Raw genomic sequence first — 26800 nt, forward strand, 5'->3', positions numbered from 1 at the left:
TTGTTACCCCGAATATGACAAACAACGGTGCGCTTTCTCCTCCTTTCGTTCTCATCCCCATCTCCCTTTCCATCCATCTCTCCATACTAACACACACCCCAGGCCATGACACCAGCGTAACTACCGCCGGCCGTTGGACCCGCAACTTCTTCACTCCCCTCCTCAAGAACACTTCCTTCATGGACCGCACTCTCGTTCTAATAACCTTTGACGAAAACGATTCCTACGCCAAGAAAAACCACGTCGTCGCCATCCTCCTCGGTGACGCTATCCCAGCCCATTTGATCGGAACAACAGATACTGCCTACTACAACCACTATAGCGGCCTCGCTACCGCGGAGGCGAACTGGAATCTACACACCTTGGGCCGCTGGGACGTCGGCGCTAATGTATTTGGGGTCATGGCGGAAAAAACGGGGGATACAGTTAGGAAGTGGCGCGGGAAGGTCAAGTTTGAGGACATGTCTTTCAATTAGAGCTACGCGGGTAAGCTGAGTAAGATACATGCTGATGTGGAGTTGCCGATACCGAATACGGAGGCAGTGTATGCTGGGAGGAGTGTTTTACCGGCCGTGGTGAAGAAGTGGGGGGCATTGGTGAGGCATTCAGCATATACGACTGGGCTGGAGATTCCGGATGGAATACATCCCGACGGTGAGTTCAAACAGAGGTGAAGCCCAGAAGGGATTATAGTGCTCTTAGCCGTTTCTCTTGGCTACGGGTTCAAGGATGCTATACTGGCAGGCTGGGCTGAGAGATACATGGAACACCCATGTCTCATTAGAAACTCATTTGGAGTTTTATCAACTCTTTTTCTCCTTGATACTGCCATATGGCCTACACCGCCCATCTCCTACGAGCTGCAGACTTCACTTCCCCTACACTCTTAGCGTTTCGCCGCAACACAGCCCCAACAACCTGTATCCTACATGCATCAGCATATGCGCCCTTTCCAATTTCTTCTGACCACATATCCGGGTGTAATATTGTGTATTCAGCAACTTCTGCACCCTCTACGCTCTTCAACTTCTCCAAGAAAGCGTCATGGCCGGGGTTAGAGGTCGGTATCGCAACGCCAGTATAGATGACTATGATCCCACTCGAAGACATGAGTTTCATCCCTTCTTCCACAATCTGTATGGAGAGATTTAGACCGAACGTTGCGCCACCATCCGCATACATAGGGAGGTCCTCGTCGTCGGTGCTTGAAGCGATATACGGGGGGTTGCTTACGATGAGATCAACGCCATATGATTTCATGTCTTGGGGTACGGCATTGTAGAGATTTGACTCAGCGAAACTAATTTCAACTCCAGCCAAATGCGCGTTGATATTGCCCAAACTCAGTGCTCGCGGATTAAGATCTAGGCCCAGTGTTCTTGCCAGTGGATACGTCCTTGCCATGTGTATTGCCCCCGCGCCGGATCCGCAGCAGACATCTATGATTGAGCTTGGCACCTGTGGAACATGGCGCGCTACGGATTGGAGGAATGAGACGAAGAGGTATGTATCGGGTCCAAAGAAGACCGAGTCTGATGAAGCGGGAAATGAAGAGTGGACGTAATAGTGAGGTCTGGAATCAGACGCATGGCCAGGGAGATAAAAGTCGGAGATGCGAATGGTGGAGCGATAGCTCCTGTCATTGCACTGAGTGATGATGGAGGCTCGGTACAGGCTTTCGAACACTTCATCAGGTATCATCGACCGTAGTACTTCTCTTTACATGAATTAGCATGTGAATAAATTTGGAACGGACATCACTAGCCTGGTACAAGGCAAATTCCAGCCAAAAAAGTCGTGCGCGTTCTGCGCATCTTCGGTCGAAGCATTGGAGCGTCGCTTGCTGACGATCCTACCCTGCGTTTCTGGTGATGGGCATATGAAATGATAGTTCGCCTCGGAAAGATGGCTGGCAAGTGCCTGGTAGGTAGTGCTTTCAGCCATGGTCAATGTTGTGCCGCAAGTGAGGTTCCGCGGGTGATTTCATGGCGCAACGGGTGAAAAGGCAGTGCAGTGTTGCGGCCTTTGCCGCGGAACGCAAGTGCGGGTCACAGTGACGTTGTGGTTTGTCATATCCTTTGATTTGGAGCATACATCTGGTGTCGTGATCGGGCTTGGACGTACGCAAAAGGCATAACGGCTAATCTCCGCGCGTATTGCTTGAGGAATGTTTAAATTTCAAGGACGATGATGTCGTGAAGACGTTCGTTTCCAGGTCGGCGGCTCTTTACGTGGTCTGGGGTGCGTCTTGACTAGCCACATCTCGCCTAGTCCTCAGATCTCGTCATGGATCACGCTCGGGGCCATGTCGCCATGACATTGACAACTCAGGTACCGACCACATGCCCAGGTACCTACCGTCAGTATGATCGGGAGATATCCGCTTGCAGGTGTCTGATTTGCCACAGCCGCATTGTTTGCAAACAAAATCGACGGTCTCCCAGATGGCTACATTTTGAGACTGTTATACCGTCGCGCATCTCAAGTACAATACCACATATCACAATGTACACCCTACAGACTACAACAGCGATCTTGATCGCCTTTCTGGCTATTGTTGCATACAGTGAAGTCTGGAGTCGTCTCGCAAAAGGCTGGTCGAGAAGGAAAGATCTCGAAACCCCGAACAGCCCAAGGATTCCCATTATTAGTCCTCTCAACCCGCCTATCGAGGAAAAAAGTCTGGAGAGTCTCCCAGTATCTCGTAAAATCGAACGAATGGACCAGGATTTGGAGAAATACAAACAGCTTTACCACAAATTACACAATCTAGAAGATTACCCCGATATACTACCTGAGTCTCGCGAACTTCTCTTATCACTTCTCTCCTCGACAATCACCGACGCACTCAATGCAAATGAACAAGGTATCCTGTCTGTTGAACGCTTCTCGCGCGACGGGTTAAGCGACTTTCTCAAGGCCAAAGATGTCGATGTCACCAACCGATGGCAGGAATATCTCAGTCGCCGCAAAGCCGGGGGATCTCGTGAGATAGTCAGCGACAAAGATGAAGCGAAGTGGTGGCTCAAGCAAGCAGCGTGTGTAAAATACGTGGATGGCGCATGGCTCGGACATATCAATAAGATTAGCACACCCTTCAAGTACCGCCATATCACCAAAAACGCGTGGCAAGTCATGTCGGAAGAGCTTGGAGACGGCGACCTTGCCAAGAACCACGTTCATGTCTACCGTGAACTGATGAAAGATATCGAGGCCGGGTTGCCTGCTGCTAACTTGGAAGACTTCGTCCATCCCCGTCAAGAGCTTACCGAGACGCGGTGTTGGAAAGCCGCATTGGCACAACTTACAATATCCCTGTTTCCGCACGATTTCTTACCCGAGTCGTTGGGTTTCAACATGGCTTACGAAAGCTTGCCTCTCCACTTGCTAAAGACGGTCAAGGAGCTTCGTGAAGTACGACTGAATCCGTATTATTTCGAGCTCCACATTTCTATTGACAATGCGGACTCGGGACACGCAGCAATGGCAATGGCAGCAGTGATCAATTATATCGAGTTGGTTGCGAAGAACGATGGCAAGGAAGCAGCGCACGTGGCCTGGAAACGAGTGCAGGCTGGCTACATCCTTGCAGAGGGCTTACCAACAACACCAGAGAGTCCATCTTTGAGGATGAAACCCAGCGACACGTTTCCTCGTACGGATACCGAAGCGGCATTGATCGAAATCTTTGCAGCGAAAAGTTTCGTCGCCCATAAGATTCATTGCAACAGTCGACTGAAGATTGGCAGACGTTCGCTGGTCGACTGGCTAGAGCCAAACGCCTTTCGCGACAAACAATGGAAGAAAGACTTCCTGCATGATCTGGGTAATTGCAAGCCCTGGGTCATCAAAGGAAGTAGCGAACGTAGTAGACTCGTCAAGGAACTGGTCTGGGAGGGCAAGATGTTCGGCAGCTTCACAGAAAGCGAGGTCGAGATTGTAAAAGCCTGGATAGATGATCTCGAACCTGATGAAACACGAACCATAAAAGGGGACTCAAAAGTTTATTTCGACTTTATCCAACAACAGTTCCCTTATCCCGCTGTGGAGTCGCTAACCAACAACCTGGATATTACGAACTGTTACCCTGTTCTCACGACGCCCGAGCCCGTTACCGTTTTAGTGTCCATGACCGATATCAACGGCCAAGATCCTGACATTGCGCCAACTTTCGACATTCACAGACTAGACCTTACCAATTTCCTGCCGCTGTGGTTCTCCTCGCAATCTCTCCTCGAAGGCCTCCCCACCGTCCCCGTCCGCGCGGCCACCCCGTTCGGCTCCGCCATCATCCGCGTCCTGCGCGCGCAATACGGTTTCAGCAGTGAGGGGCTTGGTGTAGCCGGTATGGACGAGGTGTATCGCACCGATTCCGGTGAAGCCATTGGCATCGTGGAGGTAGGTTTGCAACTGTGCCGACGTGCAGGTCTACGGGAACCAACTAATCTGACAGAGGCACTGGCGTTGGGTAACACCGAGACGGTAGCCGTCTCGTTCTCAATGTGGATGCTGTGGGCCAGTATGCGGTGGAAGGCACACCGGGACTTGCTTATAGGTGTGTCGTGGGCGTTCATGGAAGCTCATGCAGCCATCGCAACCCAGGATAAGCGAGGGGATCTACTTGGTACAGAGAGCCGGTACTTTTTGCGGGAAATTGCGATAAGGGAGCAGAAAGGGCTGCAAGTTTGCCGGCATGACGTTTTTCGGTGTGAGGCACGGAAGACTGATTTTCGCAGGGGCCTTGCCATGGCGCGGCAGGCTATCCGAGCATGCTACAAAGGTTAGCAACTTTGAAGAGGACGGTCAAAACAGAAACTTGAAGAAAGGTGCGAGTTTTGAGTAGGATGAAGGCATCGATAGATACCTCAAAATGCATTCTATGCTAAGGACTAAATATGTTTCAAAAGAAGTGAAGACTCTTTTCCCCCTACCACCCTATATACACTCCCCCGTTTTCAACAGCGCAAAAGACCAAGTATTTACAATGAACATTTTTCCGACTGCCAGAAGTAGAAGCACTCTACTTCTGGAGGGTCAGGACACCAGGCCTGTAGGGAAGGCGGTCGTAGTCGCCACCGGCGTTGGGGTTGCGGCCCTGGTACAACAGCTGCAGGTTGCAGGGGTCGACGGTCATGGTCTGGTCATTGGTAACCTTGACGAGATCACCGTGGGAGATGTCGTTGGTCCAGGAGGCGCCGCTGTTCTTCTTGCCGGCGAAGGGGTTGGATTCAGTGGCAGCGTTGGGAGTCCAGCTACCGCCGAGGCTGCTGGCAGTGAAGGAGCGGAAGAAGCGACCGCCGCTGCCCTGGGCCTCGACAATCATGAGGTACTTCTGGTTGCCGGATCCACCCTTGACGGTGTATACCTGGACGGCCTCGAAGAGGTTCTGGGCAGTGTCGCTCATGACGACGGTTGAGGTGGTACCGAAGTTGCCGGGGAAGTTGCCAAGGGGCATGCTAGCGCGGTAGATCTTGCCGTTGTCACCAGCGAAGAACAGGTACATGTTTTGGCTGTCACCGATGACGGTCTGGTCAATAGCGCCGGTGCTAGAGTCGGTGATCTTTCCGGAGAAGAGAGGCTGGGCAGCACCCCAGCTGTTCACATTGCTGGGGTCAGTGGAGGTCCTGTAGGTGAAGGTTGTGGGCCCCCATTGATAGCAGAGAACCCAGACGTTCTTGGGGGCGAAGAACAAGAGCGTAGGCGCAACGGCGTTGAAGTTCTGGGCGTTCTGGGGAGCTGAGCTGAGCTGACTCAAGCTGCTGACGGTACCGAAGTTCATGGAGCCATATTTGCTACCGGTGTCGTGGTAGGTGGCGTAGACAAGGTGCTTTCCGTTGTACTGTTGGGTGGTGAAGTCCTTGAGCGAAGCCCATCCGGACTTGGGCTGGGCGAGGGCTTGGGAAGACGACCACTTGTAGGTAGAGGGAAGCGGGCAGCTCTGCGCTGAGGCAGTGGAGGCCAGAATAGCAACAGCCGCCGCAGGCAGGCTAAGGTCGGAAGGTGTGAAACGCATGGTCGCTGTGAATCGAAGGAAGCTGGTATAGAAGAAAAGACTGGCTTTACTTTGAGGGCTGTGAAGTGAAGTGTGGTGATGAGACTATAATGCTGGAGAACCATAGGATATATATACCTGCAGGCTCGCTATCGGACCTAACAACCATACAAAGCACAGTCCCATCGTGCTGCATTCTGGGCCCATCAAAATCGCCTCCAGTCCATGCCATTTCCGACCATGGGAAATTGATAGGCTATGCCACTCGCCTTGTTCTGGTTTGGTATATTTTTCCGTTGTTCTGGGTATATTAATGACCTGGCGTTTCAAGGGTTGTAGCTGGCTGCACGGACGGTAATTCTCCGTAATGCGGGGAACATCCGGCAAACAAAGCACTCTACCGTAAGACAAAGATTAGCATACTGGGTTCCTTGGATCGATATAGTAAAATGCTTAAATCGTGGACACAAACGCGCACCTACGCGTGGTTCTGTCGCGGAAACTTGGTGTTCCTGCTCCATTGATCACTCTCCTCGTATTGTTGGTGGGCCATACCAACCAACACTCATAAGACGTTGTTTCAAAGTTATGCGTGGCGACAGGGCACGTAACCGTGATGCATCTCGACCTACGAAGTCTCGGCTCAATTACCTATAATGTAACCCGCAACCCGCGTGTGACTACTAAAACTACCACCGGGTGTTTGCTAAAACCCACGTTATCTTACCGAGCGAGGTCTAGTTCCCGTTCGACTACATGTCACCCGGCCTGAAACACCCGGTGGCCGAAATTCTAACGCATGGATAGCAGGAATGACGGTGGCGCAACCATACCTAGTACCCTGTGGAACAATTGTTTGGTTGATCGCGGGAGGGTCAGACCTAAGCGTTCTTAGGGTTGGCATTGCTTATGCTGCGATACCCCGAGAGGAATCGAGATTGCTGCTACGTCAGTGAATGCTTAAATCTTTGTTTTGTTTTTTGTTGCAGCCCGAAAAAGATTATGCATAAGTTCCACACATCTTTTGGGGCTTCCACAAAGGCGGCGAATGATCCCAAAGCGCATTACCGTACTTGTGCACTGGCCGTACTGTGAAATTGTGTGGATAGAGGCACACGGTCGCCGTGCACACCTTGCGCGGACGTGGCGCGACATTCACTTGAATCAAGGGATATGAGGTCAACCTCAAAATCGACTCGTGGAAATTCTTCCACCCGCCGAGATGAGTGAGAGTAGTACAGTCACATATCGTTCGCTTGCAGTATGCTCGACCAAGACAGACCACAGCGCTACTGGCAAATTCGATGGGTTGCCAGTTGAGCTGGAGGCGGTGGACATCTTCCTGGGGAAGCTCCACCAGTCGGGTATCCGATTCGATGGCTAGATTGACTTTAGACGGTCGCTAGTCCAAGAATGAGTTGATTGGGTCTTGGTGTGGCGCTTATGGGTGTGAAGGTATTCTGGGGTGCATTCGCGTTCTAAACGTGACCACAAAATGGCGATTCCTTCCCGTTCCACCAGTAACAAACAGACCCGCCCGCCAAATACGGCAGTCGTCTGGAAAAATGGACTCTAACACCCATTCCGGCTCTCGTGGAGGCTGGTAAACGCTTGGTAAGTTTTACTCGGCATTGGCGGTTTCCAAGACTAAAGAGAGATCGTTCATGCCGCCTTCGCGCAGGATCTGGGGTGATATGATCCGCTCCATGGGGGTTCCTTGTCACCCATGGTTGGCGGACTTTATTAGGCTTGGGTTACCATTGGACTGCATACTTCAGCATAGATGTTGTAGGCTTCAAGTTCTAGTAACAACCCTCTTGCCGTCCTATATCCCAAGCTATCCGTGGATGTTGGAGATCGCCCGTATCGCGGCCAAGAATGGACGATCCCGAGCGTGCACTCGTCGGTAGCCTCGGACATGTCGTCTGAATCGAGGATCTTGGACCGTGAGTAAAGATACGAGACAACCTCGATCTACTTGTCTTTTGCCAAATCAGCAACTTGGGAAAAACAAATAACTCTTTCTCTTAAGTTAGCCTCCACACTACGTTGCCAGTAAGCACGGCAGATGTTCTGGGGACTCCTGATACAGCTCGGCTGCATTTCGAGTTTGCGTATACAGTAAGGCCTAGTGACCAGTTTTTGTTTTTCTACTTGACCACCAGACACATATGCTTAAAAACAAGGGATATCTGATTGTGGAAGCTGTACCGAGGCACAACAACATTAGCGTGTATGTACGGTACTTACTATTCCGACCCACAAGGCATCGGTCCTTTGTGACATAGATTGTAGGGTGAGAAATTAGTTGAAAATCAAAATACCTTTTGGCCGACAGTTTAGTTCGAGCTGGAGTAGACGCAGTAGTAGTAGCAGTTGTCTGATAGTGAAAACTAGGTTGCGGGCCGGTGATGCGAGGCGAGAGCTGACTAAGTCGCTACCAAATTCTCACCCTCGCTGTATTCATCACATCTACCTAAGTACAGTCGAACGTTACACTGCTGCCAGTATACCCTACCCCTCAACATCATTATACGATTGATACTTGACTCAACCCCGCACTTTGTAGCCTGTTTGTTATTTCATCTGGATAAACACAGCGATCATATGTGAACATATGCTAAATGCTATGATTGACATCCTGGTATATAGCAGAAAACGCCAACATTAAACATGAACTTACCGTATGATGTTTTGACGAGAGTTGTCTACGAACGAAAGTGCCATGGCGATTCCATGTAGTAGTTTGATGTGCGATTATGCGCATCGAGAAAGCTTCAATCACGACTTTAAGTTGTACATTTAGTATCTACTACACGGTCGGGTTCCACCAGAGCAAGCCGAAAAATGATACTCCAAGTTGAGGATAGAAATGACTCCTTGTAGTTGACGCAGCTATGATCAAGGCATATCTATCGTGCTTTCTGCTAACGAGTTGCTTCTGTTTCCGTAGGGTATATGATTGGAATCGAACGCGACATGTCTTCGAATACCGTCAATATGTAAGCTAGAGACCAGTGAAGATGATAGACATACGTACTCTTCCTTGTCGTTTCGCTGCATTTATCTTTTGTATTGTTGCAGATGTGCTTGCCCACGCATTCATCTACCTCTCGCCTCCACGCCTTCGATGTGATTTGTTTCGTCCTTTTGTATCGTGACCGCGACTCGATAGCTTCTCAAAGATACACGCCATCGCCACCATTTTCCTGCGCTGCAGCGCCATTTGTCTGCTCAGTTGCAGCAGTAGTTCCGTTCGTCGCCGCACCACCCTCTGCCTCAACCTTCTTCTCCTCTTCTCTCACCCTCCAAGGCAACCCCCTTACAACGCTAACCTCATTCACGATGGCCTCTCTCCTCTCCTCAAACCTCTTCATGACAACCCTATTCTCCAGCAGCGCCTCATAGCAATCGCGATCATCGTTTTCGCGCGCAAACTCCTCCAGCTGCTTGTTGCTACTTTCGAGATGCGCGAGTTGGTTCGTAAGTTCGGAGTATTTGGCGTATAAGGATTCGACGGAGAGGTCGGAGAGGGCTTGCGAGAAGCGCGTGAATGTTATCGGGGTTACGGAGGCGGACATGGCTGTGTGGTGCGTGTGTGGTGTGTGGTGGGAGTATGTGGTAATGGGAACTAGGCTTGGGGTTGAACGCGTGTCTTCGCGAGCGGTGGAGTAGTTGAAATAGTATTAGAGATTATTTGATAGAAGAGAGAGAAGAGAAAATGGGTCGAAGTTGTGGCGGAGAGTAATAAGGTGAGGCTGATGCCTACCTGCTTGCAGTGTCCAACGGGCTTAGTGGGGTAGCTTTTGCCCCGCATTCGCGTATTGCGTCAGCGGACTGCCATATGCTGTGTATGACTCCGCTTTTACCAGGGCTCTACCGTGGTTCGGGAAGCTCTGCTTATCACTCCCCCTGCTGTATCCCACTGTTTGTCTGGAATTAGATATGTCTATATACTTTTTGGAATAATCATTATTCTAAAAGCTCATCAGGCACTTTGGCGGAGTGGTTAACGCGCTGGCCTGCTAGTCCTGTATGGGGAAGTTAGCCAGTTCCTTCGGGAGCGTGTGTTCGAATCACACAGGTGTCGCACTAACCATGTTTTTTTTGCTAAATATTTTGCTTAGTTATTCCATCTTCACGGCTTGAGAAATAGAATGCCAAGGCCCTTTCTTCTTTCTACATAGGTTCGTTCGCGCATGTTATTTGGGTCATAAACATTGTGAATATGTAGATTTTTTGTGGGATATTGTGTTATACAGTATTGACTACTTGCTGTACATTCTACTACTATCTTCCTGGATTCATACCAGGCATCAGGTCTGGCTTGTCCAAGACCATACCTCTCAGCAGAACCAACTGTCGCAAGCCCTCCCAGTCCTCGCCCTCTTCGTCACCCCGCCTCCAAACTTCCTTGAAACCCCATGCGCATGCTATGCGATCAAGGGCGGCGCGCTCATCTTCCCTAATGTATCGGTCCAGCAGTGGAACACCAGGTCTCCAGACGACTCTGTCGTGATGATCGTTGTATGTTGTGAGAGCGACAAAGCCGAGGGTTCCTGTGCACATGACATAGGTGCTCATGCCTGCGAAAGCGTATAGCTTGAATGTCCAGGGGTCGATGAAACCGCTGTATACGGAAAGTTCTTGGGCAATCATGTACAAGGCAAGTGGAGTGAGACTGGCAAGGACTGCTGGAAAGCCCATCTTGGTTATCATACGGTGCCGCCGCCATGCAGGAGCCCTGTAGGTTTGGTCGACGACGGCGAGCGCCAAGTTGATGTCTTTTGCATCGATTGCGGCCGTTAGTGCTTCGTCGGCGAGATCAGCAGGGATGGCTTGCTTTGCCGACTTTGGGGAGGGTTGGGAGAATTTTGGAGGTGAGGAGCCCGCGATTGGAATCGGCTTGTTCGCGTAGAGGTATAGTGCCTCCGGAATGGTCTTGGGTCGAGCAAGCAAACGTTGCAAATGTATGTATAGGCCGAGGATATTTGGTGAAACGAAGACTTTCTCATGTGTGATTAGGCCCCGTGCAAGGTTCGATAGATACGGCGGTGATGGCAGCGCATCCAATCCTAGAGTTTGGGTCCTTGTCTTCTGTTCGGTCTTGACATGTCCCCCACTACTGAGTCCCGAGAGTATTGTACTGGCTGAACTCTGTCGTATCGTTGCCTTTTGGCGCAAAGGCTGTCGGGAGCGTATGGCGATGGCATATTTTGCCACATAATCTATCCCCTCCAGCGCCTCCAACACGGTCACCTCTGGTTCGACCTTGGGCGAATTGCAAATGTGCTTTATTTGAGCCTCGACCTCGGCCAGCTTCTTCTTCAGCGCTGCGACTCTGTCCGAAGTCTCAGCACCCCCATCGTCTCCATGCTCAACTTCTGCTGCTTTCGGAGCTGTGGTTGTGATGATCCGAACTGAAGTTTGGGGTGCTATGGCTGGCGAGCGCACGGTTTGCCGCCGTATTGAGGGTGCTTTGAGGGATGATGTGGATAAGAAGACGCGGCGAGTTCCAGGCTGCTGCAGTATGTAGTCGCACAGTTGACATAGTGGGCGCGAACGCGCGCGCATTGGTAGACGTTCAGGCTTCATTGCGCTGGCCGGACCCGTGGTGGGCGCAGTCAGGTTTGGGTGACGCAGCCGTCGGGCGCTGGGATTCTCATGCCAGGCGCCAAGTGTGACGGAATGTTCCAACCATGACCATCACTCGAACACGACACTCTTTCACGCCGACACAACACAATCAGGCAGGAAGAGACTGCACACGCGTATACAAACTCGACAGTGCGATAGTAAACACACCAAGGCGACGCGCGAGACACACTCAACCATGCCTCCACCACCACCCCCTCCGCCGCCCATGCCGCCCATGGGACGAGGCGCTGGAGGGCCACCACCCCCACCAATGCTGGGAAAGTCACCGGGGGGAAAAGCAGCGGGAGGAGCAGGCAGAGTAGGTCACTTCCCCAGCAAACAGCTTGTTTTGGAGAAACGGTTTCACCATGTCGAGCAGCAGCTAACCAGCCACAGGGTGCACTACTAGGAGATATCAGCAAAGGAATGAAGCTTAAGAAGGTCACCCAAGTCAACGATAGATCCGCCCCGATAACAGGAAAAGTGAGCGACGGCCCCAGTGCTGCGCCTATGGGAGCACCCGCCATCCCTGGCATGGGAAAGCCGCCTGCAGTACCTGGCCTTGCGCCGCCAGTTCCCGGTGGAGGAAACCGAGGGAGGAGTAATAGCGACACGGGCGATGGAGGAGGTGCCGCACCGCCGCAGTTGGCAGGAATCTTTGCTGGAGGCATGCCAAAGTTGCGGAAGGCAGGCGGCGTAAACACGGGCGCGGACCAAAGCCATGCGCCATACCTCTCAGATCCCGAATCGAATCGCGGCTCTGCACCCAAACCACCGCGAGGAGCAGCGCCGAGACCTCCAGGGCTCCCGCCTTCAGCGCCTCCTGCACCGCCTGGAGGACCACCCGCGCGTCCAGGCATCAATGCTCTTCGAGGCCAGGATTCAAGACCCAATTCGGTAGCTTCAAGTATAAGCGGGAAGCCAAAGCCACCGCCGCCGATTGGAAAAAAGCCGCCTATGCCACCGCCATCTTCCCGAAAGCCATCCGGTCTCGCTCCACCGCCTCCAACAGCTTCACCAGCTCGTGCGCCGCCTATTCCAGGAGGAGCTCCACCTCCACCACCGCCTCCTGCTTCAACCTCTCCTCGGCCCACCGGGGTACCACCACCTCCCCCTCTGCCACCGCCATCTCCGGCTCCGCGAGCTCCAGCACGATCGACTCCACCCCCACCGCCATCGGACGACGAATACGATCCCTATAAATATCCTGCTCCAGCCCCTCCACCTCCTCCACCAAATGGACACACCCCGTCTCTCGCAGAAACAGCAGCACGCAATGCTTTTGGTCGCGCATCGCCTGCTGCGCCTCCTCCACCTCCCCCGGCAGCACCACCAAGTGCACCCGCGCCTCCTCCGCCACCCAGCGCCGCTCCGAGTCGACAGGCCTCCCAAACACCATTGCGATCAATGATGGATCCCAGCTCGTACACCCTGTCAAACGGAGGATCGAGTATCAAGAGTCCGACTCATTCGGGCGGTGGAAGTAGAGAAAAAGGCAGGGTCAGGCCAATTCAGGATTTGAGATGGAGATTCCAAGATGAAGGCCAGTTCCCACGGCCCAGGGAGTTTACCAACGGACCAAAGAAATATCGTGCTGGGAGAGGCAGCAGTGTGCCTTTAGATTTGAGCGCATACGAATGAGTGTTGACTTGTTCATTGAAAGCAATCAAGAAATTGGGCTGGAGCAGCAGGAGGAGGAGACGGAGAGACTTCCTTGTCTTTACTGTGCGGAGAACCTGATCTAAGATTAAGGTTCTTTTCTTTCTTTCTCTAGGGAATAGATTTTTGGGAGCTTTAGCCTTCGTATTTGCATGGCGTTCTTGGTGTTGCTGTCTTTGCAGGCAAAACCGGGGGTAGGAAAGGCTGGTTGGCTGGTTAGAAAGGGGTGGGTAGCATTCCTTCCAAGGAAATATCAAAACGTCCTCGGAAGATAAAGCATGTGTGTACCGACAAGTTTTCCTTAAGAAAATTGCGATACGTGTTTTGGCGATTGAAGTAGTATGGAGACGTTGATGAGAGGCAATAGCTGATTCGTGTGCTCGCGACACCAGCATGTCTGCATGGACATGAACATGCTGCTTTTTGTTCTCCTGGATGGCATGTACCATGTGCTCACCGATAAGCCAAAACTAAGCATAGCAACACCTACTTCCATTATCTGTTTTCTAAAGAAGAAGTTGAGTACAACAAAAGTTAGATAGAGTTATCTGCTACATCCGAATGACTCAGCACGAACCCCTATGCCTCATGGAGTGAACACATGCGCACGCACTCCCATTGGCGCACTGCTAAGCGTGTGATTTGCAGGTGAGAAGTTGGGTGTTCGGGCCGTGTATCTGGTGACGTCGAGGATCAGTGGTACGCTTACTATTAAGCTACATATTTTTCAGCCGGCTTGGCGGTTGGTGTAGGGGTACCCCACGTGTAGTTCCACCGAGCGTTACTTGTTTCTGTTTTGGCGTTGACAACGAATTCACTCTCACAAACGGGACTGATGCAATTTCTAGTCTTGAATCAGCCTTTCACTGAGCGGGTTTGAAACCTTCTATGCTCGGGTACCTTGCTGGTTTGAATGTGAGATGGCTGACTCGAAGTCCTGGTCTTCCGCCTGGGACAGACTTTGAGCAAAAGTGAAACGGTCTGGTCAAAACCACACCAGAAATTACTAATACATGATACTCTGTCAAGAAGCAAGTGTACCTTAGAGGTAGATTAGCTACATGATAGTCTAGATGTGAGTCAGCGACCTCATGCCCCGCAATTTGAGGCATTTAGAAGCAGCGACGAAAAGTGTAGGACATTGGATCCGAGATTTTGCAAGAATGTGTATGCTGCGAAAAGTCCAAAGATCGACACATGTCTTGCTGAAGAGTAATATACTGTCATATCACTGTTACTGAACCGTTACTCTGCGAATGAATTCATGCGTTTCTCGCCCAGCTTGTACTTAAGCTGACCGAAGGTCAGAGCACGGTCATGTGACAACAATGGAAGACAAGACAGATGTTGTTCTACCAGAGACTCCATACGTACCGGGCAGCTGCGAGAGTTAGATATCTACAATAGCGACCGCTGTTTTCGACGTGACATTATGAAATGCTCTTGTTATTGCTTTCGCCTTTTCGGGCCGGTCTAGTTCGCACTTGATAGGGGTTCCGAAGTAAGCCGGACTTGAATGAAAATGTACACCTAGGCCGATGGACACGCAATCAAAGATACCGGTACAGTGGCCATTGTATGAATGCGCTGGTCAAAGACGTCAGCGTTAGTCCAAAGATGCCGAGAGTGTAGAAGACGTACATCGGCCTCTGACTAATTTGGAAAGCATCTGTGCCACATTCAGCCCTTGCTTTTCCCTCTTCGGAAACTCTAGGGCGCAGTTGAACGCCCTTTTTGCTAAGGCCTACGAATCGGTATCGGGAAGGATATTCGAGATCTTCAAAGCAGAGAGAGCTACGTGTCAGCCATCGATGGCTTCGAAGATGAATGCTGCGTCGCTGCCAGGTTAACACACGTCTTCTGTGTCTGTCTAAACCAGATCTCATCAGTCGAATTTCGCATTTAATGGTTGAACAGTCCAAAGAGACTAGAGCCCTCCCGGTTCACGAAACACATGACGGGGCCCAGATGAATCTAAGTTCGAGGTTGGGACGGGCGGATGCCGGTCGGACCTTCGGACTTTGGGAACTCCGGCGTCACATCCTAGGCCTAATCAGGGATTCATCACCCCCATTAGCAATCATTGCTTGGACCTCATCCGAGGTGTAAATCAGCGGGACATTCGGTGAGTCGCCCATCCGAACTACAAACTTCCGCACCTCGCTTTTTTTTCACTCCGGGACGTGCCCACAACGAGCCACACAGCAGCCACAATCCTCCGGCCATGACCATGAAACTTGCCGTATGTGTATCAGCTGCGAGGAGCCGTTGTAGCCGCTTGCTAATACTTCATCGAAGTGTCTTCGTTGCAAGCGTAAAAAGATCAAATGTGACCGAGCAGACCCTATATGCCATCAGTGCATTACCGGAAAAGCGGAGTGTCAATATGTGGAGCGGCGCCAAAGACCAAGACCCGCACAGCAAAAGGCCGTAGTACAGCATCTGAGCCAGAGATTAGAGATGCTCGAAAAACAGATCAGCGCCTCAAGCGATACTTCCTCACCATCGGAGTCTTTCAAGACACCGGGGCGAGAAGTAGTCCAGAAAGCAACGCCGATAACATCTCCCAAGGGCTCGTGGAATGTACCAGCAAATGGCCAGGACTCGTGGGTAAACTACCCCGAGCCAAATATCTATCTTAAAACGGTGGCAGCTGATAGGGATAGATTTACCGACTTGCGACGGACACTCGCCGTAACTTTCAAAACCAGGCTACTCCAGTCGCGACACCAACACAAAGTATCGACAATGCCATGCTATCGCTCAACGAGGCCTTGGACGATCTCGGAAAACTAAGAATCCGGACCGATGCCATCAATGTCGACTTCAAGTTATCCCCTGTTGAAGCACGCGCATGCATAGACGGCTTCGTCAGTGTGATGAACGCAATGGTCATCCCAGATTGGTTCGCCCCTAACATGATTGATCTTGAGCTTCTCCGTGCTATAACGGATGTCATCGACTCTCCGTATGTGAACATCGATCCTGGAGTACGTGTCATGTATTTCAATGCTCTGTATTATGGGTTGGAGCAGAGTGAAGGCCCTGGCTGTGACCTGGCAGCAAAAGCATACATGAAAGTACTTGAGAGTGTGCCAGCATGGCTTGAGTCGACGACCGAGGCGAATGCAGACGGACCGACGGCTGCGATGACGAGCTGGACAACCATCATTATGCACGATTATGAGCTTTCCTGGAAATTCCACTGCAAGTCCTATCAGCACATCAAGTCGCAAGGCATAAACCAGATCGACGCCACACCTGCAAAGAACTTTGCAGAGGAGAGCCAACGGAATTCTTTCAGACTATTTTACTGGCATGTCATGTCAGTCGACGTCCTATTCCGCTTGTTCTATGGCAAACCTACCGTCGTAAGGTGGCTCTCAGATAACATTCGGCCACCAAGCATCTTCACTCCCGACAACATGCACCCAACAGCCTTTCACACAATGATCACCATTACCTGGATAAGATATACGGTACTGACTGTGGAGATAATTGACTACGTCGATAATCGAGTGCAAGACAGGACAGACCCAAGCGTTGCGCAAAAGGTAAACGAATGCTGTTTACAACTCGAAGAGATGATGGAAGAATGGAGACTGGAGGAATTAATGGACGACCAAAGAACAACAGACGATCAGCGCTGCCTGATTGCAGATTTTATCAGTACGTTCATTTCATTCAATGCCCGCATAAGCTGACTCTGCTTTTAGTGAACGTTTACACTACAATTATTGGGATTCAGCGCCTGATCAAGAAATCAAAACCGGATGAGATTAGCTTACGGGCTGCGCGGAAAGTTTCGAATATCATCCTAGATTTCCAGATCGATCCGACATTGAATGCAAAAACGAAGAGCATAACCAATCAGTAAGTAGCAGATTCAATCTTCTCTGAACATTGAGCTATTCCAACGTCGAAAGCAACATGGCAAATCCATACCACTTCGATCAACGGCTCTATGCTCATTAACCCTTTACTGACCTCCACCTAGCTTCATAACCTTCTACCCCTTCTGCGTAGTCTTCACACTCTACGAATACATACTCGCTTGCCCCAACCCCGAAGACTGCGAAAGCGACATCGTCGGCCTCGAAAACATCGGCATCGCTATGACCGAAGCCTGTGTCACCCACAAAGACCTCGCCCCCTTCGCTAAGACAATAAATGCCCTCAACCGCGTCTCCCGTACGCTCCAAGAAGAGCGCCGCAAGAACATAGCCACCCCAAGAGCCACTGCAGCAAGAGAGGGAGAGGAAGAAACACAATATCATAACAATACTGCACATGGACGCGTCGACCAGCAGCCACACCAGCAGCAGCATCCACCACACACTAGTTTCGATACCATACAGAACCTGGTCGCGAACGAGTTACCCGATTTCGACATGTCTGCTTTTGCATCCATGCCAGATTTCTCGATGAATGTAGAGGGAGACTTCCAGTCTCATGGCTTCTTCCGTGCGCTTGAGAATGATCTTGTCATGAAGAATTGGCCAACGGGCGACTGGTGGGATCTGAGCGGCGGTGGTGCTGGTGGCGTAAATGAGACTATGGGGCAGGGCCCTGCGAGGTAATTAGCACATTTTGTTGGTTGCGAAGGATGTCTTTCATGTGGGGCGTGTGCTGACTTTGGTGTAGTGGAGATATACAGCCTTCGCAGTATTCGTACCCTACGCCGAATCCGTGAGCTACGTGGGCTGAACCTAGAGTTTTTATGTTGTTTTGCGCGCCGTTGGTGGAGTTATGGTGTTGCATTTTCGTAGTCGTCCATGGGAGGGTTTTTCTCAGTTACTACCTAGGATACCAGATGTTTGGTTGAGAGAGGCATTCTAGTGCTTTATTTATTTCGTCGAATGTTGGTACGCTGCTTTGGTGTTTATACTTTCTGGATTGTAGTCTGGTGTGCATCATAGTTTCACTTTGATGTGTTCTCTATGTCTGTGTTACCACACAGAAGTCCCTGTCTTGTTGCAAGGGGGGGCTGAGTTGCTTGGATGGCCAAGTTAGCGATAAGAATCAGCATGTGAATCCTTGATGAGAAGCACTGCAGTAATCTCAATAGAGGTGATGATTCGTTGTGGCCAATGTGAGTGCGCTTTGTTCTCAAATGCAGTCTATTCAGAACGTTTCTTCTGTCAGATTCAATGGTTGGTGAAAGCACTAGATGGACAATGTTCTTCGTCAATGGCATAGTATTGTGTCTGCTAAGGATAGACGAATCGCTACCGAGCCCCGGTAGCGCATTCTCATACTAAATACCCGATGATGACTCATCCTAATCCATCATGGGCGACCATGGCCCATTCTGGGCAGGGTCCTGACATCTTCGACGCATCGTATATATCTTACACACCTATCAGTACTTGCTGTATACGAGTCGGATTCTCCATGGCTGGCTAGGTTCACAGGTTATCATCCAGCATCATAGTCCGATCAAAACGTAAAGCCGCTACACTATCATGTAGTAGATATCGGCCTCTCATCATCCGTACGCAGATCATGATTTCTTATAGCTCTTAGGTCTTACACCCTAGCGCAACATCTCCCGCCAACCCATGAATCCCGCTTCCGCCTCATCCCACAAACCCCGTACCCTCTGCGGGTCGTTCCGACTTGATACAGATGACTACACAGAACGCTATCAGATACGAACCGTGCAGATACCGCTTACGTGTACCACCATCCCTATCAACCAAAAAAGCCACCGAAGCTGTACCCGACAATGTGAGGTATTAGAGAGCGTCAGCGTTGCGGCTCGAGCCGGGATGAACCAGTGAGATTGTAATGGGGAACGGGTCGGGTATGGCATGGGTTCGATCGGGTCGTTCGTGTTGTGTACGGTGCTGACATTGACGTCTGCGCTGACGCGAGTGTGCATGCCATCTTGGAACGCACGGAACATGTATGCCTACTGAAAAAGCTAGGCATAGTGTGAGAAATTGGAACGGGACGAGATGGAAAGAAATGTTGGTACATGGGGAAGTAGGCCAGCATCTTCGTCTCCAAACTCACGGCACGCAACGTTAATTGCGTCACACCGACCTAGCTTTCCTCGGCTCGCGTCTTTGCTTATCCTTAGTCAGGCAAACGCCACCTACCAAACTAACAGTGTACCAGTAGAAAAAGCAAGCTAAGCGAAACCGAGAAGAACAAACGAGGAGAAGAATTTGCAGATCCGTGACGAAACGGCTGGCTCGCTCTCTTGTTCCGTTGTTTCCTTCAAACAGTGTATGTGACAGTAGTGGAGCCTGGCGCTTCTTTGGTTCAACGTCTAGTCCGTTGCATTTGGTCTAAAATTTGTTTCTTTTTCCGTTCTTTGTCTGAATCGAGGGAAATGTGAGGCGAACCATGCTTTGTTTGTTTGTTTGATGGCGCATTTTCATCGTTGCTACCGCGTGTTTTTTTCATTTTATTCCAAAGGAGCGGGAGCGAGCGTTGGGACCATGGTGTAGGAGATGTAGAAGACAAGGGGAGAACATGCCAGAGCCTATCGCTCACTCCGCTTCGTTTTGATCCACTATAGGGATGGGGAAGGGGGTGTGAATCAGCCTTCTGTATACCATCACCTCATCCTATCATGGAGCCTTCTAATCTCCCAACTACTGTCCATCCACTTAACACGACACGGCGGTACGCGTCCTAACCACCAGCCACCACTTACGCAACACCCAGCCTTAGCTCCGTAGTTCCAAAAAGCAAAAGCACCAAGTCTCTAACACCAATACGTGGTCTTCTGAAGCGCCCGACCATCGCACTGCTCACCAACTCCCAGCCTTCTGAACCAAACAATCCCCAAGTTCCTCCAGGCCCAAACAAACCGCATCTCTTTTTCCCTGCCTTGTCTGTCCTATGCTGTCTCATCCCAGCTTTCATGATCTAATTACCCCTTGTTGGCTCACAGACTCCCACGCTTTCCGTCTCCCGCCCCATCCATCCATCTGCACATTCACGCAGCCATATGCGCCCCCTGTTCACCATCTTCCGTTGTAACCAAGCACGCGGCCGTCCCTATGATACTTAACTAACCCAATGCATGGGTCCATAACGTCACAGCTAGATATCTTGGCAGATTTGCTTGATTGCTTGATGTTGTCCGCTTTTCTCGCTGTGGCTGTAGCTCTTTGTGACGTTTGTGGCACATTGTTCGCGTTTCCCGACAGTTCTGGTATCTGATTTCCTAATATATCTTTCGAGAAGGAGTTTGATATAATGCTGATGTGTATTTGCATTTCTGGGATGTTTGTGCGTGTGAGGATGATGATGATGATGATGCCAAGACAGACAGAGGAAGACAACCCCAAATCAACAAACGCCACCAACCGAACCATAACGATGTTCGTTAAGATTGTATGTTACCAAATTTATGGTATAGGGAACGATTCATTCATGTAGAATTTTCAGCTTATTCACCGACCAGCGAGTCATACCACCCGCAGCAGCCAACTCTCTTTTCAGCTCATACTCATCTCCCCACATTCCGCACTTTACCCCAAACATGCCACATATGCACATGAGCGTCGCATGAATTCATAAAAATCCAAAAACGCCACATCAAATCAGCCACATCGGCCACAAATCTCACTCTCAAACCCCCAACCCTAGTCCCAGCCCTATATACACATCTCCCATGTCAATATTCATATAAACAGGATGACATGCTCCAACGGCGGCTTACGTGACACTACAATAAACATGCAAGGGTCTTCATATATACTTCTGATGACACGATATAAACGCAAACACCAATTTCAAAACAAAAGCACATGCACACTCCCCAAGTCGTCAACGTAAGCTCACATAGAGCGGAGCGCGCATGTGTGTGCGGATAGATGTTGCGCAGCGCGACTGCGAAAATCAGTAAGCACCAGCACCAAACCATCCAGACACTCCCAGGTCCAGCGATCCAAGGGCAAGGAAACACGAGCCGTGGCGGAGGGTGACAAGGGGCGGTTAGTACTCCCGTAAAAACACGCATGCAGCGTCGGCGTATTGCTCAACCTCTTTTTAACTTTGCCGAGCCCCATGTTACCGCAACCTTACTGCATTTGCGCTCGTATTGTCGGGGCTGGGCAAGGCGGCAAAGGCGCCGAGAATTCCTACGACGCTGAGGCCCTGTGGCCAGCCCAATTCTAGACCATGCGATATGGCGCAATCCCAACGAAGCAAAAATGGCCGAATACGAACGACGTCGGACAACCGTCCAGTAGGGCTAGCAATAGCTACACGACGGAGAAGGAGTAGCGGACGGATTGAAGCGAGAGGGGCAAAGAGAAAATTGCAAATGACTTTGTAACCAAACAGCCTGCATAAACAGTATTGAAAAAAAAAGAAGGGGTCATTATTCTTTATACTACTACTTTATATGCTAATGCATCGAGTCGTCCGTGCCCCTGTTTCGTACGTACTCTGATGCTATGTGGTGGTCGTTAGGTGTGCCCATTTTTATCTAAACGCCGGGAAAATGACTGATTAGCAACGCCGTATCCGCATTTCATGATGATGCCGATGCAGACTGCTGCGGCTATAAAAAGGTGAGGATGAAACAATAATACCATTGCTCATTGGCCCCACCCGGAACCGTACATGCAATGTGTGCCCAGGTCCAGAATGCTGCTTACGAAGAAGCCCGAAGATTGCGAGATTGGTACATGATTAGAACGCTGTAATAAACTTTAATGCAGTGGTTGGTGCCGGCACGGAGTCGTGGTGGTACGGAGCCCGCCGCGAGGGGTGGCCGCGACGTGTAGGCGAGAATCCAGTAACGCGAAACGTGAAGCGGATGACGTGGCGTGGTGCCATTGCAGCAAGGGATTTAGACTTGCTCGGTGAAAGCGGATTTGCGCGAGGCATTGGATTCTCTCCGCTTCTTTTGGAGCTTCTTTGATGTTCTCCGCTCGGCGCGCTCCAACTCCTCGGGTGTGGGGGGCTGGAAAGTGCCTGGGCGCAGGATCTCGAAACCGGAGTTGACCTTCCGGATGACGGGATCGTTGCGGTCCTGATTCTGCTCGGTGGTGACCTCGTATGGTACTTGATCGTAGCTGTACTGATGTTGCGGGCCGCGAGGCTCGTACGTGTCGGGGTAGAATGGAGCGTTTGGCGCATACGACTCAGTCAAGGGAATCGCTTGCCTGGCCTGATTCGATGCGTGACCGTCATGACTCGGACCGGCAGACATAGTTACGGGCGCTTCTTCTGGGTCGGTAGCAGTGCGGCGGAGCGGAGGCGAGGGTGTCTTCTGGGGCATAAAATAGTTAACACCGTTGACGGTAGAAACATGGTTGTCCGCAACGCTGGCCCACTCTCCGCTATTACCTGGCTTCCGCACACGAGGAGTGAGCTGTCCAGTTTCGGCGACGTGAGAGAGACGATGGCTTCGGAGGAGTTCGAGGTCGGTCTTGGGGTCAATGGGCGCTTGGTGTGAGTTGGGGCGGAAGTATGCCGTCTCGTATGCGCGGACGTCTTGCCCAATGGCCATGTAGTCGGATTCATCACTGGTGCGGCGGCTTGACTCTTTCGAGGACTGGCTGGTCTTGTGTTGATGGGTGAGGCGCGCTAGGGATTGTCAGCATACATCAGCCAATTGGCTGGGCTGTGGCTTACTTGGCGAAGGATCAGTCGACGTCCCGGTAGAAGGTGAAATGGTAGTGGGAGATACGCTGTGGTGGCAGTTGCTGCATCGTGGAGCGTCCTGGGCCTGGGCGCGAGCAGCAGGAGAGGATGAGCGAGACTGGTGGTTGGAGAGCGGCTCGGCGGAGACGGCGCGGTCGAAGGAGCTAGGGGCGACAGAACTGTTGCGACTTGAACCTTGGGCTACTGGTTGAGGGAGCTCAAGCTGAGAGTTGTTGAAACCGGCGCGAGGTATCTTTTCGCTGTACAAAGAGGCTCGGCTGCTGGCAACGGGGGTGTTGGATCGGGAAATCCATACGCCGTCTACTTCGATACCGCTTTGAATGGCGCGGATACCAAAGGGAATCTCGTCTTTTGTTTCTGTACTGACTTGGGTAACAGGCTGGGCCTCGAGCATTTCAGGAGATTGTGCGCGCTTGCCCTTGTCGACCTTGGTGTACTTGCGCAGTCTTCTCCTATCGTAGAAGAGCTTGATGAAACCACAGAAGATAGTGACAGCCTACCCTTGTTAGCAGAGCAACAATGGAAGGGTGATTTGGAAATGTCGTACAATAGCACAAGCCAGGACCTATGGCGATGACGTTAGTGCATGTGCGGTAGGTGGCTAGTCAAGTTACTCACAAAAGTCATCTTCTGCCACAGGGCCCAGCTAGTGAAGAAGGTATTGCCATCTGATGCTCCGAAACCCATTTTGGAGGATATGGAAAAGAGAAATGAAGAACAGAGCGAGGGTAAGAATAGGAAGCGGGGAAGAGTCGAGGTTGCAGAGGCTGGGAAGCGGCAGTGTTGATCAGTGCCTTGCTCGGCAGGAACTAGTCAAGTAGCTGGGTAACAAGGGAGGAGCTACCACTACCAGCAAACTCAGGGTGCGGGTACGGGTACAGGTACGGGTACAGGTACGGGTAGTCGATGAAAGGGCGACTAGTATTACAAGTGAAAGAGCGAGAGGAAGCCGATAGTCTCAGGCCAAGTCGGGGCACGGGGCGGGGGATTATGAGGACGAGGCGTGGACAGGACGTGGGTGTGGAAACGAGCGTGGAACGACCAAAGGGACGGGTGTCACTAGTGGTTCAGGGCTGTCATACACCAAAGCCTAAAGCTGAATCACAGGTATCCAGTGTGGCTGAAGGCACTCTGCGACTAGCTGTGTGGTGAGGGGATAGTCGACGGCTTCAGCTTGATCAGAGGGAGGCGGCGTGGGCAGAGCGAGTATTATATTGACGAGTATTGAGCAGGCACATGGGTCATGGCCGCCAATCCGGGCCCGCAGCCAGAGGAAACAACGGGACGCTGTCATTTCATGGGGAGCAGGTTTTGGCGCCCCTGCTCCCACTCCCACCTGGGGCAAGAGCGTGTGCAGTGTGCCGTACGGTATGTGCAGGCCATGGCAAAGGAAGGCCTGCCTAGTCGGCCGCGTGCTTGGGCAACGCTGAACCAGGCGCCACCCTGCATGTGCACAGAGGACGCCCAGGGGGATTCAGCGGCCGACATGCATTGGTGACGCGAGCCGACGGCACGACTGCAAGGCTCGAAATAGCAAACGATGATGCGCGAGTGTTTGGCCACAGTCCATGACTGTCTGGCAGATCGGCCTTGATACTATGTGGACCTTCATACGAGCCCGACATGGTAGACCCAATACTTTCCCCCATGCCAGTTGCTCTGAGCCGCGCGACGCTGTAGCTGTTTGAGAGAGCCGCGCACCTCGTACCAAAGCGGCGTTGGCGAAATGTCTCATCATCGAATAACCTGAAGTCGCGTGTGATGTCTTTTTTTTTTTCCTTCAAGACCTTTTACCTTTGATTCACTTTGCTGGCCCTGGCGACGGTGAAGGTTTCCGGGCGAGCGCTGGTAGACTAGCCGCGAGGTGCTGTTAGGCTAAGCTCAATGCGCAAGGCCCCGACTCTGAAAACGGGAAGGCGCTTCGGGGGGGTGCAGGACGTGGCTTCCTCTTACGTCCATTAGGTCCAAGTCGCTCTTTCTGCTTTCGCCAACGCTCTTCCCCGGCCAGACCTCAGTGGCTGTCGCAGACACTGTCATCCGACAATACCATGCTGAGACGACGGTAGGGCTGCTGCAAAGAGCACACTGCCGCTGCGTCCGTGATCCGAGGGTGCCGACTCGCTTTCGTCTTTGCTCCACACGGCCTGCGGCTCCTCTAACAATACTCGTGTTTCGTGTTTCGTGATCCCACATCTCATGATTATTTGGCACCCTTTCCAAGACGTCCTCATTTCAAAACTCTACTCACGCCAAATCGGCCGAATTCCTTATTCGTACCGTCCTTTACGCAGCCTGCAGCCGCACAATTTCGGAAGAATTGGACCTGCACCTGCACCTGCACCCACATGCATCCGCTGTTTGTACAATCCTGACCTGTTCCCATTGTCCTACCAGCCTCCAGCCCCATTCGTGGCGACTTGTCACCTCAAAGGCCTATGTCTGCGACCGCTCCACCAGAGCGATAGTTTTGCTCGCTGCTCCACCATGATGAATGCCCAGGCACAGGCCCCCTGTGAACCGGGGCATGTCCTTGCTCAACATGTCCGCCGTGCAATTGGCGATATTGACGGACTGAGGCTACACAACACGACATGCGTGTAACCTCAACTTCCAGCACACACCGCTCCTACTGCAAGGCATCTTTCTGTGACCTTCTGACTCGAGTTACACGCGCCTTCTCCATGGTCTCGGAATTCATGTATTCTCGGCCATCCATATTTTTAGCGGCAATATGCTATCGATTGTCCTGCACGTTGAATTCTCTGCCACGTCCTTTGCCGACGGAGCTATGCCCTACCCACATGCACCCCTAAGCTAGGCCTCTCACAGACATAGCCGCCCCTTCTTCTCCCATGCTTTTCTAGAAAAAAATGTTATCCACCTCGCTAATCTCCCAACCAAAGCCCATCACACATGGAGAGAGGGTCGAGATGCTGTCATTTGAGCAAAATTCTGTGCCAGGGGTTACCCGGGATTGCCTTAGCTCCCGCGAGCCACAACGCCCAACGTCGAGATGGAGATGCTCGTCCACCTTCACACGCTGGAAGTTTTCCCTCGCTTGGGTAACCGGATGGCTGCCAAATGTGGCAATATCATAAACATGTTGTTGCCGGGCCTTCAGCCTCGGCGAGGCATGCACAAGACAATTAGTGCTGCAAAGTCAAGCCGCGAATTATTGACTTGTCTCTAGTCTCTCGTATACGCAGATCATCTCGTATTTGACGCCGTCATGTGATACATGCCCGTGAAAGCGTCAGTAGGCGTGGACGACTTGCAGCGTCGGGAGCGTCGGGAATCGTCAACCGACCAGTGGCACCAAGAGACGTGCTCAAATTCATCGCAACGGTGATTAGCAGATGAGGGGAAATGCTGCAGGCGCTGGTTAGCTTCCGTTGTTGTCTGGACATTCCCAGTCATGTCTCTAATGCATCTCCATAGCTTTGCAGCATCGCAGAGCCATTGTCTCTGCATACCTTGCTAGATCGATGCAGCCAAGTTGGAAGCAGATGCTCGTCATGTATGCCCATCTAGATCACCTGCATGCGCCCAAAGCGCGACTGCTTCAATTACCATGACAACACCTACGGTAGCACGAATCTCTGCAGCGTAGTTCATGCACCTCTTTGCTTCTTTGGTGCGGCTACTCGAGACGTCGTCTAAGCAAACCACGACTGCCTTGGCCCAGGCACGACATGCAAATCACGCCGCAATTCCAAAATGATGCGCAAAGTCCCGAGGGCTGGTCGCTGTACCGGGCAGTCTAGTTGTTAGGCTGTGCGCAAGGGTTGCTTGTAGCCTACGGTACACTTTGAAAAACATGGTCATGTAACCTCATTGCGACCCATGGGCTGGAGAGAAACACCGGACTACCCGGTC

General features: G+C 51.5%; 10 protein-coding genes across 10 annotated transcripts; 5 read left to right on the forward strand and 5 right to left on the reverse strand.

Annotated features, from left to right (window-relative positions):
* Nucleotides 1-14: 14 nt before the first annotated feature.
* On the forward strand, nt 15-476 carry PtrM4_010420 (uncharacterized protein; the record flags this gene model as incomplete). The annotated part of the gene is made up of 2 exons (XM_066102976.1): nt 15-27; nt 103-476. 2 exons carry the CDS (start codon nt 15-17, stop codon nt 474-476), a joined length of 387 nt encoding a protein of 128 aa, XP_065965178.1.
* A 361-nt stretch (nt 477-837) lies between these two features.
* PtrM4_010430 (HemK, Methylase polypeptide chain release factor) lies at nt 838-1944 on the reverse strand (the record flags this gene model as incomplete). Its single annotated transcript, XM_066102977.1, has 2 exons — nt 838-1717; nt 1757-1944. 2 exons carry the CDS (start codon nt 1942-1944, stop codon nt 838-840), a joined length of 1068 nt encoding a protein of 355 aa, XP_065965179.1.
* Nucleotides 1945-2505: 561 nt separating this feature from the next.
* Nucleotides 2506-4843, forward strand: PtrM4_010440 (uncharacterized protein; the record flags this gene model as incomplete). The annotated part of the gene is made up of 3 exons (XM_066102978.1): nt 2506-4398; nt 4456-4624; nt 4737-4843. 3 exons carry the CDS (start codon nt 2506-2508, stop codon nt 4841-4843), a joined length of 2169 nt encoding a protein of 722 aa, XP_065965180.1.
* Nucleotides 4844-5020: 177 nt separating this feature from the next.
* On the reverse strand, nt 5021-6013 carry PtrM4_010450 (Glyco-hydro-62 multi-domain protein; the record flags this gene model as incomplete). Its single annotated transcript, XM_066102979.1, has 2 exons — nt 5021-5719; nt 5765-6013. 2 exons carry the CDS (start codon nt 6011-6013, stop codon nt 5021-5023), a joined length of 948 nt encoding a protein of 315 aa, XP_065965181.1.
* Nucleotides 6014-7214: 1201 nt separating this feature from the next.
* PtrM4_010460 (uncharacterized protein) lies at nt 7215-7376 on the forward strand (the record flags this gene model as incomplete). Its single annotated transcript, XM_066102980.1, has 1 exon — nt 7215-7376. One exon carries the CDS (start codon nt 7215-7217, stop codon nt 7374-7376), a length of 162 nt encoding a protein of 53 aa, XP_065965182.1.
* Nucleotides 7377-9171: 1795 nt separating this feature from the next.
* On the reverse strand, nt 9172-9573 carry PtrM4_010470 (Tymo-45kd-70kd domain containing protein; the record flags this gene model as incomplete). Its single annotated transcript, XM_001930999.2, has 1 exon — nt 9172-9573. The coding sequence occupies one exon, from the start codon at nt 9571-9573 to the stop codon at nt 9172-9174; it is 402 nt and encodes a 133-aa protein (XP_001931034.2).
* Nucleotides 9574-9964: 391 nt separating this feature from the next.
* On the reverse strand, nt 9965-11587 carry PtrM4_010480 (uncharacterized protein; the record flags this gene model as incomplete). The annotated part of the gene is made up of 2 exons (XM_066102981.1): nt 9965-10023; nt 10303-11587. The coding sequence occupies 2 exons, from the start codon at nt 11585-11587 to the stop codon at nt 9965-9967; spliced, it is 1344 nt and encodes a 447-aa protein (XP_065965183.1).
* A 238-nt stretch (nt 11588-11825) lies between these two features.
* Nucleotides 11826-13270, forward strand: PtrM4_010490 (Periplasmic protein TonB; the record flags this gene model as incomplete). Its single annotated transcript, XM_001931000.1, has 2 exons — nt 11826-11948; nt 12026-13270. 2 exons carry the CDS (start codon nt 11826-11828, stop codon nt 13268-13270), a joined length of 1368 nt encoding a protein of 455 aa, XP_001931035.1.
* Nucleotides 13271-15512: 2242 nt separating this feature from the next.
* PtrM4_010500 (Zn-clus domain containing protein) lies at nt 15513-17981 on the forward strand (the record flags this gene model as incomplete). The annotated part of the gene is made up of 6 exons (XM_001931001.2): nt 15513-15530; nt 15587-15898; nt 15955-16957; nt 17005-17161; nt 17286-17864; nt 17933-17981. 6 exons carry the CDS (start codon nt 15513-15515, stop codon nt 17979-17981), a joined length of 2118 nt encoding a protein of 705 aa, XP_001931036.2.
* A 4125-nt stretch (nt 17982-22106) lies between these two features.
* PtrM4_010510 (Ebola-NP domain containing protein) lies at nt 22107-23611 on the reverse strand (the record flags this gene model as incomplete). Its single annotated transcript, XM_066102982.1, has 4 exons — nt 22107-22846; nt 22895-23420; nt 23472-23489; nt 23543-23611. 4 exons carry the CDS (start codon nt 23609-23611, stop codon nt 22107-22109), a joined length of 1353 nt encoding a protein of 450 aa, XP_065965184.1.
* Nucleotides 23612-26800: the final 3189 nt, after the last annotated feature.

Source organism: Pyrenophora tritici-repentis, chromosome 1 (genome assembly GCF_003171515.1).
Source record: "Pyrenophora tritici-repentis strain M4 chromosome 1, whole genome shotgun sequence".
NCBI classification, from domain to species: Eukaryota; Fungi; Ascomycota; class Dothideomycetes; order Pleosporales; family Pleosporaceae; genus Pyrenophora; species Pyrenophora tritici-repentis.